Source organism: Physcomitrium patens, chromosome 23 (genome assembly GCF_059467195.1).
Source record: "Physcomitrium patens ecotype Gransden chromosome 23, ASM5946719v1, whole genome shotgun sequence".
Classification (NCBI taxonomy): domain Eukaryota; kingdom Viridiplantae; phylum Streptophyta; class Bryopsida; order Funariales; family Funariaceae; genus Physcomitrium; species Physcomitrium patens.
In genome coordinates this window covers 12350434-12366872 of record NC_143432.1, presented here as the reverse complement: position 1 = coordinate 12366872, position 16439 = coordinate 12350434, and the positions used below count along the sequence as shown (strand labels likewise).

Here is a 16439-nt window from a genome sequence, read left to right as displayed (position 1 = left end):
TATTAATCACAAATCAAACGGTTGTATAAAGCTATGATATTCACAACACAAGTGTAGAAACATGCTTTGCAATGACATGTTTAACCCTCCAATACCAATGCCTATTGATTGAGAACCCACTCCCAAAGCAAGAATCAATCCAACAAATGATCCATGGACTTTGCACCCGGGAAGTTCGCCCCACGTCACCTCGCCGACAAACTGGTTGACCGAAGCCAGCAACCGATTGCTGCGCTTGGGTCTTCGTGTTCATCTTCATCGTTTTGGACAGGTCGTGGAAGGATTGACAGTATTGTAAGCAAGCTTGGTGCTGAGAGAGCCACTACTGAAGGCAATTCAAGGACTGTCTCGATGGTCGTCGATTCTGGTGCGGTCGTCACTCTGTCGGTAGAGATCGAGGCGTTCAATCAGGTAATTTGCCTCGGTTTCGCACGGAATATGAATTTTTGGTAGCAAGGGTTGTCATCGTCGTCTCCGTTGCGTAAATGATTTTGGGCTGGAGGTTTCATTCTGACAAAACGCTCGATGCCCCTTGAGGGGGTGTGCACGTTGAACGGGGTTCGGCCGTCTCGTAGAAATGAGAACCTGTGTGTGTCATGAAGTATCTGCTTAAGCCTCTCGTTGTAAATGATTTTTCACAATTCAGGACTTTTTAGCGAACGGTTTTCAGGTCTCATGTTTTTGGGGTATTCCGCACATGCCCGCCTTGGAAGCTCCGGCGGTCACCAGTGCGATTTTTTAGTACCACAAAACGATTCGTGGTACGCTTTTTGGAATCCTCGTACTTGCGAGTTTACTTAGCCTTCGTTCCTTTGAAATCTGTAGATCTAAACGCGATACAAGTTTGTTGTGGCATCGGCGCCAAATCAAAGAGACCCTCTCCAACCATGTGGGTTTCAGTGAAAGCAACGCGGACCGTCACAGTCCTGCAACTGAGGAAGAAGCTGTGTCGTAAAAACAACCATAGTCTCCACGAGACGGTTTTGGTGTGTCGTGGGCAACAAATGGACGATGACAAGCCCTTGGCCTTCTACAACGTTACAGGGGTCGCACCTCTAGAACTCAAGGTTCTTGCCCAATCTTGCGCATCTCTCCTGAGCTTCTGATATGTTCTCAAGTTTCCTAAACCTACGATGCACAAGCATGAACCATCTCCATGCAAATGAACTCTCGATGCAGGGCTAATAGATTCCAAACTATTGCGCAGCATTATCCCTGAGTCTGTCATTCAGAAACATTCTGAACCATTAGAGGTTATTCGTCAATTGCAACGGAGATCACTTCATAAAACTGTTGTGCACCACATAGTTAAATGCTTGCATGGCAGTGGGATAGGACACCATTGCTTACAATCAACGATCCAACATCTCAGAGGTCGGAGCTAAACTAGGGTTGGTAGGGAGGTCGACGCGCTGTAAATGGACTGATATTCGAAATGCATGAATTGGGTATAGGTCTCATCCAAGAGTAACAACTGCACCTGCACCGTGTGCCAGCAAAAGAGCCGAAAGATCACCGTCAACGTGGTCTCGCTCTCCACTGAAACCAGAGTGGAATGCACACTGTGGGACACGGTGAGGCTCCTCAAGAAGTCGGTAGAGAAAGCGCACGGCATCCCGGCGTCCCGCCAGAAGCTAATGTTCAATCGGGAGGTGCTGCACGAATCTCGATCTCTCCACACCTACATCCCGGTAGACCACGCGGCCGGCGAGACCGTGATTTCGGTGCAATTAGTGCGAAAGGGCCCTCCCACGCTGCTGGAGAAGCTGACCAATGTGATGCGTCTTCAGAAGAGCTCCACCACCCCCACCACCGCAACCGTGGCGTTGTGACATCCACGCAGCATCACACTCACTCCGACACACTTATATCTGGCTGTGAATCCTCTTCACCATCGCCATGTTCCTCACTCCCTGCAGACTTGGACACCCTCGCAGCAGCACAGCTTCTGTCTACGAAACCCTGATTCTGCAGTGCTTGTACAGACAACGCTTGTTTGTTTGTTTTGTTTGTAATTTTTATGGTTTACAGTGTGACTTTTTAGCATTTTTGTGCTCATTTAGACCGTAGCCCACTTGGATTTGATTACCATTTGATGTGGGAATCTGTCAAGGTTGTAAGGCAGGGGTGGAGGGATAAACTATCCTGATACATTTTCTTAAGAAATGTGGGAGGAAATGTGTGAGAAATGAATAAGTTGAAACGAGGTTTGTCAATTGTTTGATGTGGGCATTGACTTGTTTGGACTTTGGGAAAGATATAGAAAAACAGAAGTGGGTGTAGGTAATGGGGTGTGATGCAGTAGTTTTGTTTCACAATGCATATGGTTGTAAACTTGTTTAAGTTGATGAACATATAATATCAAAACTACGAAATCACTAATGTGGACAAATAAAAATTAGCACATGTCGTCATGTAAATACCACATTGCTTCTTTCTTTCTTCAAACTCGAGTGTAAAATATTTTAGGAGAATCGTTGTTTTTAAAAACAAGTATTTTGTTACAAAACGAAGACAATCTAAGCAACATCGTTAGCTCCAAGGAACCAAAAAACACAAACATTATATTCACATATAATTGTACATTCCATTATAAAACATTTATGTGTGTATATGTATATATATATATATATATCTCTGTGTGTGTATATATTTTCAGAATGATGGATTCGTAAATGTTGAATCTCCTTGATATAATCATACAATAAATATTAAAATTTAACCATTTATATTTTGATAAAGGCCAAAATTGATTACAAAATTGATGACAAATTCTATTGCTATTGCATCTTTTGGAAGTCTGAAATATTCTGAATTAATTTTAAAATAACCAAATTGATTACAAAATTTTACTTTGATTTTTATATTGAAAAATGTATAGAATAAAAAAATAAATTTATTAAAATATAATTGTATCAAATATATATAGTTTTTTTATATATATACTAAATACAAAGCTTTAAAGTTGTGGAAGGTTTAAAAATAATTATTGAAGATTAGAAAATAAGGTTTTGAGGGCTGGAAATCAATATATTTAGCAGATGAAATATGTGGCTAATCGAATATAAAGCTATCATAAGTAAGCAATTTAAGCTTAACAATTTCAGCAAAAAAAATCAATTTAAGCTTAACAATTTAATACAGTATAATTGAGTAAAAGCCTCGAATTCTTTTAATTTTGATCAAAATACAAAATATATTTGTTATAAAAAATAAAAATAATAAATAATTATATAAACATTGTTATAATATTGAAATTCTTGAAACATTCTCATCCAGATTCATCATTTTTAAAAGCATTGTATTATTTTTTTTGGAGAATATTTTATGCAATGTGTACTTTAGAAAGAAATTGGGTTTAAAATTTGAAAAATGATTAAACACAAATAATTTGGAGTAATTTATATGATAGTTCCAAAAAAAATTAAGAATTAAAAAAATATATATGTTTATTTTTTATTTATATTAGAATAACATGAAACATAAAAATTATTTTCATTTAGATATGTCAATTTATAATTATAATAATTTAATGCCACTATTTTGTATATTTAAATTTTTATTTAAAATCCTGTCTAAATAAAATATCCATTTACTTATTAAATTACTCATATGTGTATCGGTAAGTCGTACTCTTCTATTTGGGCTATCCGTATCTAGATCCGATTTGTTCCCTAAAAGAAAACAAATTTTAAAAATTGGACAATGATAATTTGTACGGTTTTAATTCATTTTTTTTTATTTTTGGTTTTTTCCCCAAACTGTCGAATTCAAACATATGATAGTTTACATTTGTCTTTTAAAAGGCCAAATAGATGGATCCAAAAAGTTGTAGCCTTTATCATCCACATAACTTAATAAAACACATAATATTAAAGAAAGGAAACATAGTCAAGAGATGACTTTTAAAAAATTCCTAGAATTCATTAAGAGGAAGATATTGAGTTTCTTTCATCTTGTAACTTCTTCTATGACATGGTCAAACAACAAGCAAATGAGTTTCTTTATAATGTGAGTACCTACACTACTCAGCCTGGCTTAAGGCTATCAAGAGGCAACAGAATACACAAAAGTCTTAGAAAATTGTTCTTAAAGAAAATAGAATCTAATGAAAAGGTAGCATGTGTTTTTCTCTAATAAGTACAACAAGAATGAAAATGAAGAGGCAATCTTGTCTTTTTAAAATAAAAAATAAAAAATAAAAAGTTTCTCCTCTTTCATCCGGAATATTTCAAATAAAGTTTTGGTCTCATTTATAAATAGATTTTATTAGGGCATCATATATATATATATATATATATATATATATAATTGATTTGACTACATTAATACACATTAAACCTTTTAGATCTTTATTTTTTAATTTTTTACGATTTCTTCTATTTTGTCATCTTTTAATCTATCCTCTAATCACTAAAATTTTAAAAACTATGCTTAGGAAATCATACATCATCTAATGAAAAATAACTTCAAATTTGTAATTTTAGAGGATGAGAAAATATCATCCAACTATCCTTCTCCTACCATCCTCCAATGAACATCATATAACCAACACCAAAACTATGCTTATTCTAGTATCCTCCTCCCTCTATCATCACTTAACTACCCTCCTCCAGGGGAGGCGGGGATCGAGCAGAGCCAGTCGCAGAGCGGACAGACCATGGCTACAGACAGAAAGATAGACAGACCAGCTCAATGCTTGCGCGGGGGAATCCCACCACCAGATGCTGCTGCCCGGGGCCGATACATCGACATGGACTGACTCGGAGCAACATCAACAGCAGCAGCATTAGACCTCCGACCCCCCGCCCTTCCAGTCCCCACTACTGTCGGACAAGTTGTAAACCGCGTCAGGTCCTGGGAAAGCTCGGTCCCTCCTCGGCAACAAAATCTTTCGTGCCAGCGGGATGATACTTCCGCCACTTCTCCACCTCGTGTCGTGGTCAAGTCTGGGAATCCCCATTCAAAGCACCAAAACGATCGCCCGGAAAGATATTCAAAGGGGAATTTTACTATGTACTTCTAGTCAAACTTGGAGCCAGTGAGAGCCCTAGGTCAATTAACTGTTTTTTTTTTCTCCCCCGGTCCTGCTCCATGCATTCATTCATTTCTACTTATTTATACCCTCCGTGTCCATTCGTGGTCTCACGAGAGAATTCAACCTCGGAACCAGTGTCTATTGAAACGTAAAGTTCAAGCTTGTTGAGTACGTCCGCAATCCATCGGCATAAAAGTCTAGGCTCTTACTCCAGACCATGCAGCAAGTTTTTCTTCGAACCTTCTGATTTCTCTGAGAAGACGTTGGCAGTTGTACTGCAATCTGTACCATGAGTTTGACCGTGGTATGAGATTTCAATCACTGAAACTCGAGTTGAATAGTATTAGACCATTTGATCCACAAGCTGGAATAGCAGAGAATTTCGCAAACTTGTAGGCCGAAGCTTGTAGGCCGCGTGTGGACCCCTAGCAGACCAATTTCCAGGTTATCGGAGAATGAAAACTATTGGATGAAGCCAACGTGTTGACTTTTTCTCCACTCTGGAAATCTGTTTGTAGAGATCTGGAATGGAGGAATTTCCAGCAAGCATTTAAGTTGTGTCCTTGAACGGCGTCGCTGAAATGCAAACCTAATTCTGGACATTAGTGTCAGTCGTTGGTTGGAATGTTCAGACCGACTCGAATGTTTCATAGACGATGATCGGAAGACGTCACGTCAGAATTGGTACAAGGTGGTTTTTTAGTGATCTTTGACTAAATTGCATAACTTGTTTGGTCGATTGCACCTTGGATTTCACGATTGGAATGAAGGAGACTGATTGAAATACTTACAGGGCGGGCGGTGCCACTCCATGTATTTCCCAAAGAGCTTGGAAGGACAATTTCATGTACTTGCTGAAACCTTGACTGGGCCCCTTGTCAGAGCACCACTAAATACATGCACAATCCAGACATGCTGAAATGTTGCGAGATGGAGCATCTTTATGTGGAGAGCTCTCGCCGTGCAAAAGCCGAACACGAAGTTTGCGAGAAAAGGCAAAGAATGAGGAAGACATGCAGCACAAGCTGGCCTTGAAGCTTGTGGGGAAAAAATCTGTACATTAGTCGAAGCTAGAAAGCTCGATGGGGGTCTCACGCCACTATCCCCTACGTTTTAAAAGCACACGGTTTCATATTATCAGCAAGTAACTAAGAGAACGTTTAGGGTCAAATTTGAAGTTCTATACTGCACTATGGAGCATCTAATGCTGCGCTGCTCAAGGAAACAAACCTACTCAGAATGATTCAAACAAGCTCCACATACTGTGGTTCTAATAACTGGTGGTCAGGCTATGATCAATGTCGTATACACAAAAGCAAAGTGAAGCTTTGAGATTTTTAAAAAGTAAAAAGTAAAAATAAATAAAATCACGATTGCGTCCGTTTCTCACAATCTGAATGGTCCTGACAAATTTACCCATTGTCGATGGAGATACCACTGAGACCCACGTGTGTTAGTTAACCGTTCGAAGCATGATCACGAAAACTTGGGAAATCTGGAGGCAATGACCCGCTTGCCATAATCTCGTCATCGAGGTTGGAGACGTTCCGTAATGAGTTTTGTGCATCCAGCCTAAATTGTTGCAGTGGAGCCGCGGGTACCGGCAAAGCGCGCGTCAAGTTTCGAAACTCGGGTTCGTACAGTAATTCTGTGATATTCTCCACCGGCTCTCGCATAGGAAATTGCGGCATGGTTAACTCCGACGAGCGGGATCGTAGGAGGGAGGGGTGCATTAATGGATTCATTGGGGGACTAAGGGGAGTGATGAATGGGTTCGGCTGAGGAGTAGGGGTGGAAATTGAACGAAACGGACGGAGGGGCTGCAGGTAATCGGGTCTAACGAAGGTGCTGGGACCCGGTCGCGTAGGCTGAGGTCGAACCAGTGCAGCGTTTGGATTCGGCGCGGCGCGGAGGCCGGTTAATCTCTGGACCGTATCTCGGAACTCCCATGGATTGGTTTCAAGGACGGTAACGGGCGTGCGTCGTGAGGGGCGCTGCCGTCGCTTCGGAGATGGCTTTGTAGGACCAAGAGACTTCGACGGTGAGCTGAAGTTTCTTGAAGTTGTAGGTGCGGCACCAGCTGGGTCGCTCATTGATTGCCGGGCGCAGTCGGTCATATTGGTGTACTGAGGCAGCGAAGTGAGACACTTTTGTAGCGTCTGAACAAGAGACCTACTGCTGGCTGGGGAGTTGTCCACTCCCATTTCGTCCCTGCATTGCCCATCGTCAGACAATGGCTCCTGCGCCACATGCTCTTCACTGCGAATTGCTAAGCTGCATGGAGAGCTGGACGATCTCAGCGGGGAGCTTGACAATGGTGACTCTTGCTGGCCTTCCAGCTCAAAATCCCAGTCCCATTGCCAATTGGCCATTGCTAGGTCTTTTTCCAACTCAATAGAAGGCCGGATTTTCTTGAAATTTGGTCAGCTTGTCGCATTCTAGCTGGTGCTTCCTTCTGTGAAGATCTGCTCTCGTCGATCTATACGTTTGTGAAGAAAAAATGTGAGTGCACTGAGATCTTTGGAAGTTAAACTTGTTGAATTAAGAAAATTGACGACTGACCAATGATGCAACCAATGCTACAACTGGCTCGCGTTGTTGTGATGTTTCTTAGTTGTCCACCTGCTTGAAATAAGTAGACTTCGCTGGGGCTCAAATTGTGAAGAATCGAATCCGTTAGTCTTTTAGTCTCTCTTCACCATTTCTTATTTCTTAATACCACTTGGAGTCTCACCGATTAACTATCAAAATTCCTGGTTTGGGCAACACCTAAATACAATCTCGATTGAATGATACTATGTAGAATAAGGACACTGCTTTTGGTGCTTTTCGAATTCTCTTGATAATCTGGAGTTAACCCGTTTGATTTAAACGACTTCCTGTAAAAATGAACTAAGCACCTGATATTCTGATGCTAAGAAATGACCCCCACTTGAACAGTTCCCGAAACCTCAAATAACACTGCGATGAATCTCGACACTCTACGCAATATTCCCCATGACTCTCGAACAGATTATCAGCTGTAACTTGATCAAGGCAAGAGTGTCTTCCATGCATACCAACACTTGGGCAATCCATAGAAGCTAAACAAAATCGATCCCTTCCATGACCCCTACTCTCAATCAAAAAATAAAAGAAGAAAACAGAACTAAAAAACAGAACCCATCTAAATGCCTCGCCCTGCCCTTCTTCTTACCCCACGTCTCTAGTCGAGCTGCACCCACCGATCCAAACTCCTTCTCATACAAGACAAGTCCTTCGCTACTGAAGAGAAGTTCCTCGCCACTCAGTGCCGCAATCCAAACAGTCCGGACGAGAGTTCGACGCTCGTATGCTCAAATGAGAACATAAATCTCAGTGTCCTAAGCTACCAAATAATCATTCCACCTATATCTCACAGCCCTGACTTGACCGTCAAGGTTTCTCCTACGCAGACAATCAATCGAAAGTGGCTGGTACGCATCGTTAGTGGTTACTTGGGCAGATCTCCGTGAGCTCTGGAGAGGGATATTCTGCAGACTACAGCGGGGAACTACACTATAGAAGTGAATCCTGCCAGGAAGGAAAAAAAAGTTCCCAGCTCCAGGGGGGTTGGTCGCGGCTTGGTTCTCAGGGATATTGCACCGTTGTGAAAAGGGTCGAACGGTGGTGAGCTACCGTCATGTAGACTATCACTACAACAGGACACGCACACTCTCGCATTCTTCATCTTCTGCCCTCGCACTCCCGATTCAGTCAACATGACGAGCGCTTGACGCCTTTTACCACTGCAGGGCTGCTTCTTTCCGTACCGACAGTCCACGACCCGGATGACCACCGGCAGGAAAAACGTCGCCCATCGGAGTCGCATGTTGTACCCGGATCTCCTCGAACCTCGCTTGACCTTGACCATCTCCGATAGTGTTTAGGACGCATCGCTCTCTCTTCACCGCGACACCAGTCCCGCGACGGGCACCGCCGCTCTCTCGTCGCATTCACGACGGACGTCCAAATATCGCCGATTCGTTCCGTCTCATGGAATCTCCGTCTCAGTTCCTTCCATGCCTACCGCGAACGGTGAGCTTTCTCGTCTTAGCTACATGAACGAAAACTGAACGAAGGTTTGACGAACGTGGTATGACTCGTCCGTGACCTCCGTCCGGCGCCTGCCATCGAAGAACCCCCTTCCCACGGCAGGGAACTTGGCTTCATCCGATTTGGCAGGCGACAGTTTCACAAGCTTTGTTCTGAATATAAATTGAGGGTATGAATGTGGTGAAGTCCACAGCTGTTTCAAACATTTTTGAACAATTTCAAAACTTTTTCAAAACATTTTTTTACTTTAAATGTAGGAGTGGGTGACTTGGTTTTTTATTATTCAATATTGATTCTAGAAATCACTCAAAATTTATTAAACATGACAAATATCACTTTGTATCATAGTGTTTAATGCTATGTTAATTTGTTGTGGTTTGTTTGAATATTAAAGGAAAAAAGGTTTTTGAAAAGTTACTTTGCTACGTACTTGGATTTAGAACTTGATACATACTTTTAATATGAAAATAATTTAAATTAAATTAAATTTTTTACACATTTGTCTTTTGCAAAGGCTTTAAATTATACATCTAAGTAAATTATTCAACCAAGTTAATAATATAAATTATTCAACTAAATATTTTTTTTTGTTAAAGTATGTATTTGATAAGAAAAAAATTATGTTATATTAGATTCTCTTATTTTACATCACAAATTGAATGTAATAATTTTATTTTGAATATTAAAGACTAATATTTTTACATAATGGCATCTATTCAAGAAAACATACTATATTTGTCACAACAAACCCAATAAAATGGTGTGGACAATGTACCTCATAGTTTTTCATCTACACAACAAACTCTCTCATACAAATTATTATTATTATTATTATTATTCTCTTGCTATCACATTTTTTTCACAAAATATCTATATATGGGTGCAATGGCTTATCTAGATACAAGAAATAAACCCCATGTTACCTACATCTATTCATGTTCCACCTCCTTTGTCTATTTCCTTCAATCCTTCTCTAAGTTTTATTCTATTTTATTTTATTATTTAAAATTATGATTTAAGATTGTGCAACAATATGATCTTTTCAAAATGTAAACTTGTGTGAGGAAACCCTACGAAATAATAAGATAATTAATCTCAGTCCATATTTTTAATATACCATTTATTAAGTAAGAAGAGATCTTAAAAAAAAATTGAAAGGGCACCTACAATAGCGGAGCTAAGAATATGGTTACTGGTATCGCCAACAGCTGGCTAAGCTGCCCCGACCTAAAAAAGAGCTCTACTGTGGCCTTGGTCATTGGCCCTTGCAAAATGGATTGTTTCCTTGGTGGCCTACAGTAGAATCATCTCTCTCCTGTAGATGTCAAGGCTTGGAGTGGAACCTCAGCGGAGCTAGTGTAGGGCGGTTAGCAAGCACCAGCTTTGGCTTCTACCAGGCAGAGGGGGTAGTCCATAGAGGCCACTTTTTTCTCATTTTATCTTGCAAGGGGGTTTGAGAGTGGAGGCTTTGGGTGGCAATGCTCTAAGGCAACATGAGACCCTTGCATAATGGCATGTCATTTGGTCTAACCTTTGTATACACATGTGTATATATATATATATATTTTCAATCTCTCTCTCTATATATATATATATGCATGTATAGATAGATAGATAGATAGATATATATATATATATATATAATCAAAACACAATCAAAGCTTAGGATCCAAACAATGGTGTTTGATTGTACATCAAAATGATAGCAGCTCCTGCCACATTTCCCTGAACTAGTCCTGCTGTTCAAAGCATCACAATCAATGTTGAGAGAAACATGAGAGTGAAATATAAGTCTTTGTAACAGTGATGGCAATAATAATAATAATAATAAAAATAATAATCCCATGCCAAACCTGATGGACGCTTACCAGAGATCCCAATTATACACTGTCCCCACCTCTCCTATGATGCCCATGATTGATGGATCCATGTACACATAGACTCATATTTTCACAGTACTCTGTAATGATATAAACTATGGCTGAACTTTCAATGAGTTGATTGTGTGTTTTATTGTTAGAATGAATATGTTCTGAGGGTGAGGGAGAGAGCCACTAGAAACTTGCAAGTTTGCTGGTTGAATGAGATTGCCCCAACAACGGCCAATTCACAAGTCTGAATGCTTGGAACAGTCATTTCAGTGTGCCTATGTTTCAATGCACTGCAAGCACAACTTACATAATACACATCGTTCCCTCACATGAGAAAAATAACAAGTTTTTCGTTGACTGACCACAGTAGAACACTTCGTCCATAACACATGACAACATTGCTACCGAGGATGTGGGCGGCACTCCAATCTTGAGAGTCTTCCTCTTGACCGATAACTGTCTCGACGATTTGGCAGTTGGGAGTGATGCATGGAACACAGGACCTATGTTCGACACGCAGCAAGAGTTGTTGCTCAACAGCCATTCATTCAGGGACATAAATAAACCATCGAGTCACGGGTAAGAGTTGTCACTACAAAACAGTGAACCAAGTTTTACAGTAGTTGTCAACAATGGCGTACAATGGGCATGCCCAGAACAAAACCGAACCCAAGCTGTAGAACTTTTTCCACGACCAGGCTTTCGTCCACAGAGCCAGACGACATGAAACAGCGTTCGAATCGTTCTCCTCCACTAGATACTCGAATATCAAGGGACATACAAAGACGAGCTAACTAGATTAATACGTTGTTGATCGGTATGTTCACAGAGCACACGCTTGCAACAACTATACATACTTTGGGTCCAACTACATCCACACTCTTGGGGTGCGAGTCAAGTTAATGGGTCTCATCAGAGCTTGAGACTCACTAGGGCCAAATAACACAGGACCTCTCACCTTGATTCTTCACATTATGACCTTGGTCGATATGTAGAATCGACAACCTTAACTCTACAACCCGATCATCGAATCGGGTGTCTATGAATTTCAGAGTTGCAGACATCGAATTTGTACATGTGTAGAAGGAAGGTGTACACTAACACACCTTCCAAGGTCCACCTTACGGTTACTCCAGCATCTGCAGAAAATGGTGCTATTTCATCTCTAGCACTCGGTTACTTACATGTGGAGTAGTAAAACTTCGGGATGTTTGGGGATCGAATTGGAACAGATTGCGCTCACGCTCTCATTGGAGGCATGTAGTCCATGGGGTACCATGGGTCCGAAGGATTAGATGTGGGCAATTGCATGCGCCGAGCGAATTTGGCCAGCAACTGATTCTCCAGCGCAATCAGGTAAGGATTTGGAGCCAGACCAGGATCTTGAAGCTTAGCCAAGGAGCTCATGAAATCACTGCCGAGTATGTCCCACAGTGATGGCATAAGGGGCAGGCCCGACGGGCCGAAGGGGCCATCAGGAGGGACTGGCGGAGGGACTGGCTGACGATACACCGCTCTCATGCCCGGTGGCATGTTTGCAAAAGTTGGGAATCGAGCTCCTCGTAAACTGGGAACCGAAGCATCGAATTTGCTGCGATCTTCATGCGTGCCAGGGCTAGTGGAGTCCATGTTGCATCGCAAAAACTGTTGAAAAAAATTGGCGTCCGGAAGTTCCAAGGTTAGATCCGATGGCACACTTTGCGAGGAGCTGTGCACTTGAAGTGGGACTTGAGTGTCATCCTCGCAGTTGACCTGACGGGGATTGACATCGTGTTCGTAGCTTGGTATCTTGGGTTGCGACGTCTTGGAGGAGGTTGTCATTGTTGGACGATGAAACCCTGTCAGCTTCTGCACTGCCTCTCTGAACTCCTGGCAGCTTGTTTTCAGAATCGTGGTAGGCGTCCTGCGTGAAGCTCTCCTGCGCTTATGGATAATCTTGCTTGCTGCTAACTCTGACGCTCTGGAATAGCTGCTGGAGCTATGGTGTAACTTCGAGCCGACGAACTTCTCTTGGTGGCTGTTAAGGCTTGCCATCCTCACACTCTCTCACGCAAATCCTTCGCAAATATGTGAAGCCTTGAGAACACTCGACCGAAGGATTGACCCAACAAGTGCCTTGCACCGAGATTGCTCACTAAACTTGAAGTGTGGTCAAGAACAGGGAGGCGATATGAACAGCAGAGTCTCAAAATTCGGGGCACGGAACTAATCAATTGCATAAACTGAGGGTCGTCCATGAACAGAGGCATCACAGGCTGAATCTGCATAAAAACCGACACGTCAGGCATGATATTTTCTCATGACATCCAGGAGAACAGACGCAAGATTCCAGTCTACCTTTAAAATACCAAAATTAGACATGTGAATGTTGAGTACAATCGAAACTATAAACCAACTTTGTTACAACTTCCACCATTACTTTGATCCATTACAACATGCTCTTCGTTCTTTGAAACAGAAGAGTAGCATCCAGCGCTGCAATCTAATAGAATCATAAACCAAGCGTATGAATTTGATCCACGGCCCTTAATTCTCTACACTGCGTGGTCTTTACCAGACAGTTCCCCTGTTACAAGCGACTCTCACAACATTCGCCAGCCAACTCAGGAAGTCTTCAGGTTTCGGGTAAAAGCAGGAGATCGATTCATTGGACTACAGCAATTGACTCGTGGAATTTAAAATTACCCAACCAAATAGCAGGGACGCCTACTGCTGAAACTTTTAGACACCAAGCGAAAGTCTTATCACCAGACTAGAGCGTCATTCAACCAATTGTAACCTGAAACATGCCTCGAAATAAGAATAGCAACACGAGCAAGGATAAAAGCGGCCTCCAAAGCATCCGACTCAAAATAATTCGCTTCTCAGCCACTAGTTGCAAAGCCAGACTATGCTCTCCATCATCACATGCTGACATTCTCTGACTCGGACCTGCACGGCTCCCTCTCGGTTACTTGCTTGCACAAAAGCTCCATAACCGATCCTGCTGTGGACACCTCGGCAGGCACCATGCGAACACTTGATGCAACCTTTTCTTTTGCATCGTACAACGGAAGCTGAGACAACAACGAAATAAAAACATGTTACTATAGATGAGCCAAGATAGCAAAACAGAGAGATGAGGGCTACTTACTTACTGGGGGCCAAGAAAGGGCGAAGAGGATCCGAGCGCCCACTTCATGGAGGGAGCGATCGAGTGGGCGAGGGACCTCCGATGGGTCGTTTCTGTTGACGTCGACGGCCGTACCTCATATACACCACAAAAAACGGTAAACTGTGCCATGTGGGGCCGCGCGCACCAAAAGGACGCATGCTTCGATGCCACATCTCCTGCTCTGTCGACGGTCAAAGGGCTCAGGGGAACAGTGCTCCAGGAAATACACCTCGCCTCCCACGCGACACACTAGCCCACCGGATCCATGAGTTTGTGGCTCCGCACCCTGGAAAGAAATTTGCACCTGGCTTTCTGCATCCACACTTCATCTCCCACGAGGGTAAAACCTTCTTCCCTGCTTCATTGATTTCGCAATCCGATCAGCCCCCTCTGTTGCCGTGTGATGCTCCCAGCGAATGATTCCGGCGCGGAAAAAGCTCGTCGCGAAGACGGTGACGTGAACGCCGTCGCCGACACGGACAGAGTCGTAAATGCTTCATATTCATACACAGCTGTTTTAGCGGATCATCCCTACGCTGTGGATTCCGCCTTGTGAAAAAGGAAAAGCTCCCCACTTCCTCTTCCTCCCTGACGCGACACCGCCATCGCCCTTCCAATCAATACTAGCACACACACTTTCTCTCTTCCTCCCGCGAGCGTGAGGTATTTCGCTTCCTCCGACTAAATTGGGGTTTCGCGTTCTCCGAGGAGATGATGATTTGCGCTTCTTCGACTAAATTAGGGTTTCTCAGAAAATTCGAGATTTGCTTTCACTGGATTTAAATTAGGGGAATACTAAATATACCCATGATTTTACTAAATTTACTCACTCTTGATGAAGAATATGATTGGTTTTTATTGGTTGCAGATCCAATAATGGAGAAATGAATCTAGAAGCTATTTTGTTTTTCATGCTATTTTGTTTTTCATGATCCGTGGGTTGATTTAGTAAAAACTTTGGCCTATTTAATATTTCCCTTAATTTATGAAGGTTTCAATCTAAATAATAGAGCACATATTAAATTGTACAGTGTTGGTGTTTTAAGTTATGTTATTAATTTTTAATAAAAAAATATCAAATAAATATTTCAAATAGAATTTATTTATTTGGTAGTATTGATTACAGGTTATTAGTTGGAATTGTGTCTTTGGTGAAGAGAAAATTTGAGTAAAGTTGTGTAAATAAGTCCAAATTTTATGTATTATTCTTGTATTTAGATTTTTTAAAGAACAAAAAATATTTATAATTTGATTAATAATCAAATTATTTTGAATTTAGATAGTCATGCTTAAATTTTTTAAATAAAATAAAATAAAAAATATAATTTAGTGTAGAACAAAGATAATATATATTCAATTTCATCCATTGTTGATAAGAAAATAAATCAAAAGTAATTGCTTTTGCACCTCCTTAATTACAATAATGATACATTATACATTCATCCAATAAGAAACTAAGCTTTATTGATGGTCATAGCAGACATCATGTATAAAATATTGTTTCTACTATAATAGATAAGAGAACTTTTTTTATTAGGGATTATCATAATTCTTGAAATAATACAAATATGGTCACTTTGGTTCTACAATTGTATTTATGTGTCAAATAATTATAAGATATATTGAATAATAACAAATTTGATTTTATTGCACATAGCATATATATATATATATATATATATATATATGTATGTATTTTATTAAGAAGCCTATTTGAAAAAATAGAATGAATTAAAAATATACATTTTCATTTGTTTAAAATAATAATAAAAGTTTTTTAAATGAAAAAAAATCATTTTAATAAATATAATATTTAATATTTAATATTTTTAATTGAAAATCTTTTAATATTAATTATTGAACCATGTTTTATATATGGTATTTCTTGATGTTTATTGAATCTATAATGAAAGAAGGACAACCAAAGATTTTTAAGAAGGAAATCATAGAAAATTATATATCTCATTTTTTTTCATGCAAATAGATTACAAACTTGTTTGAACAAATTGTTTAGTGTATATGGGTTGATACATAGATGCAAATTTACATAAAGTTCTTATCATTATTCACATAGTTTTTTTACAAATTGCAACTTATTAAATATAGTGAGATTTATCATTTCTTTGAATAATTGCAAATTTAAAGTAAGATTCAAAAAACATTAATAGACATGTTTATTAAGATTTTTTTCATGTAGTCATTATTCTTTTATTATTTATTTTAATTTTTTATTAAAAATTATGTAAGATAATTGTAATTTTTATTTATTTTTATAGAACTTGAATGTTTTATGAAGTTATAT

The 16439-nt window shown here is 40.3% G+C and overlaps 3 protein-coding genes across 9 annotated transcripts; 1 reads left to right on the top strand and 2 right to left on the bottom strand.

Moving 5' to 3' along the window:
• Positions 1-254: 254 nt before the first annotated feature.
• Positions 255-2216, top strand: LOC112275728 (ubiquitin-like protein-NEDD8-like protein RUB3). Its single transcript, XM_024506339.3, has 3 exons — positions 255-411; positions 826-1067; positions 1455-2216. Exons 2-3 carry the CDS (start codon positions 888-890, stop codon positions 1830-1832), a joined length of 558 nt encoding a protein of 185 aa, XP_024362107.1. The 5' UTR covers positions 255-411; positions 826-887; the 3' UTR covers positions 1833-2216.
• Positions 2217-6039: 3823 nt separating this feature from the next.
• LOC112275780 (uncharacterized) lies at positions 6040-8604 on the bottom strand. Its single transcript, XM_024506408.3, has one exon. It carries the CDS (start codon positions 7408-7410, stop codon positions 6496-6498), a length of 915 nt encoding a protein of 304 aa, XP_024362176.1. The 5' UTR covers positions 7411-8604; the 3' UTR covers positions 6040-6495.
• A 2952-nt stretch (positions 8605-11556) lies between these two features.
• LOC112275537 (uncharacterized) lies at positions 11557-14854 on the bottom strand. Of its 7 annotated transcripts, none has more exons than XM_090246644.1 (3): positions 14117-14854; positions 13774-13914; positions 11557-13244 (listed from the first exon to the last, which is right to left on the bottom strand). In XM_090246644.1, the coding sequence occupies exon 3, from the start codon at positions 13015-13017 to the stop codon at positions 12223-12225; it is 795 nt and encodes a 264-aa protein (XP_090102770.1). In that variant the 5' UTR covers positions 13018-13244; positions 13774-13914; positions 14117-14854; the 3' UTR covers positions 11557-12222. The 7 variants fall into 7 exon arrangements, with proteins under 7 accessions (XP_090102770.1, XP_073386488.1, XP_090102771.1 ...); XM_073530387.2 differs by having other exon boundaries at positions 13774-14039; positions 14121-14854; XM_090246645.1 differs by lacking the exon at positions 13774-13914 and adding an exon at positions 13915-14039 and having other exon boundaries at positions 14121-14854.
• Positions 14855-16439: the final 1585 nt, after the last annotated feature.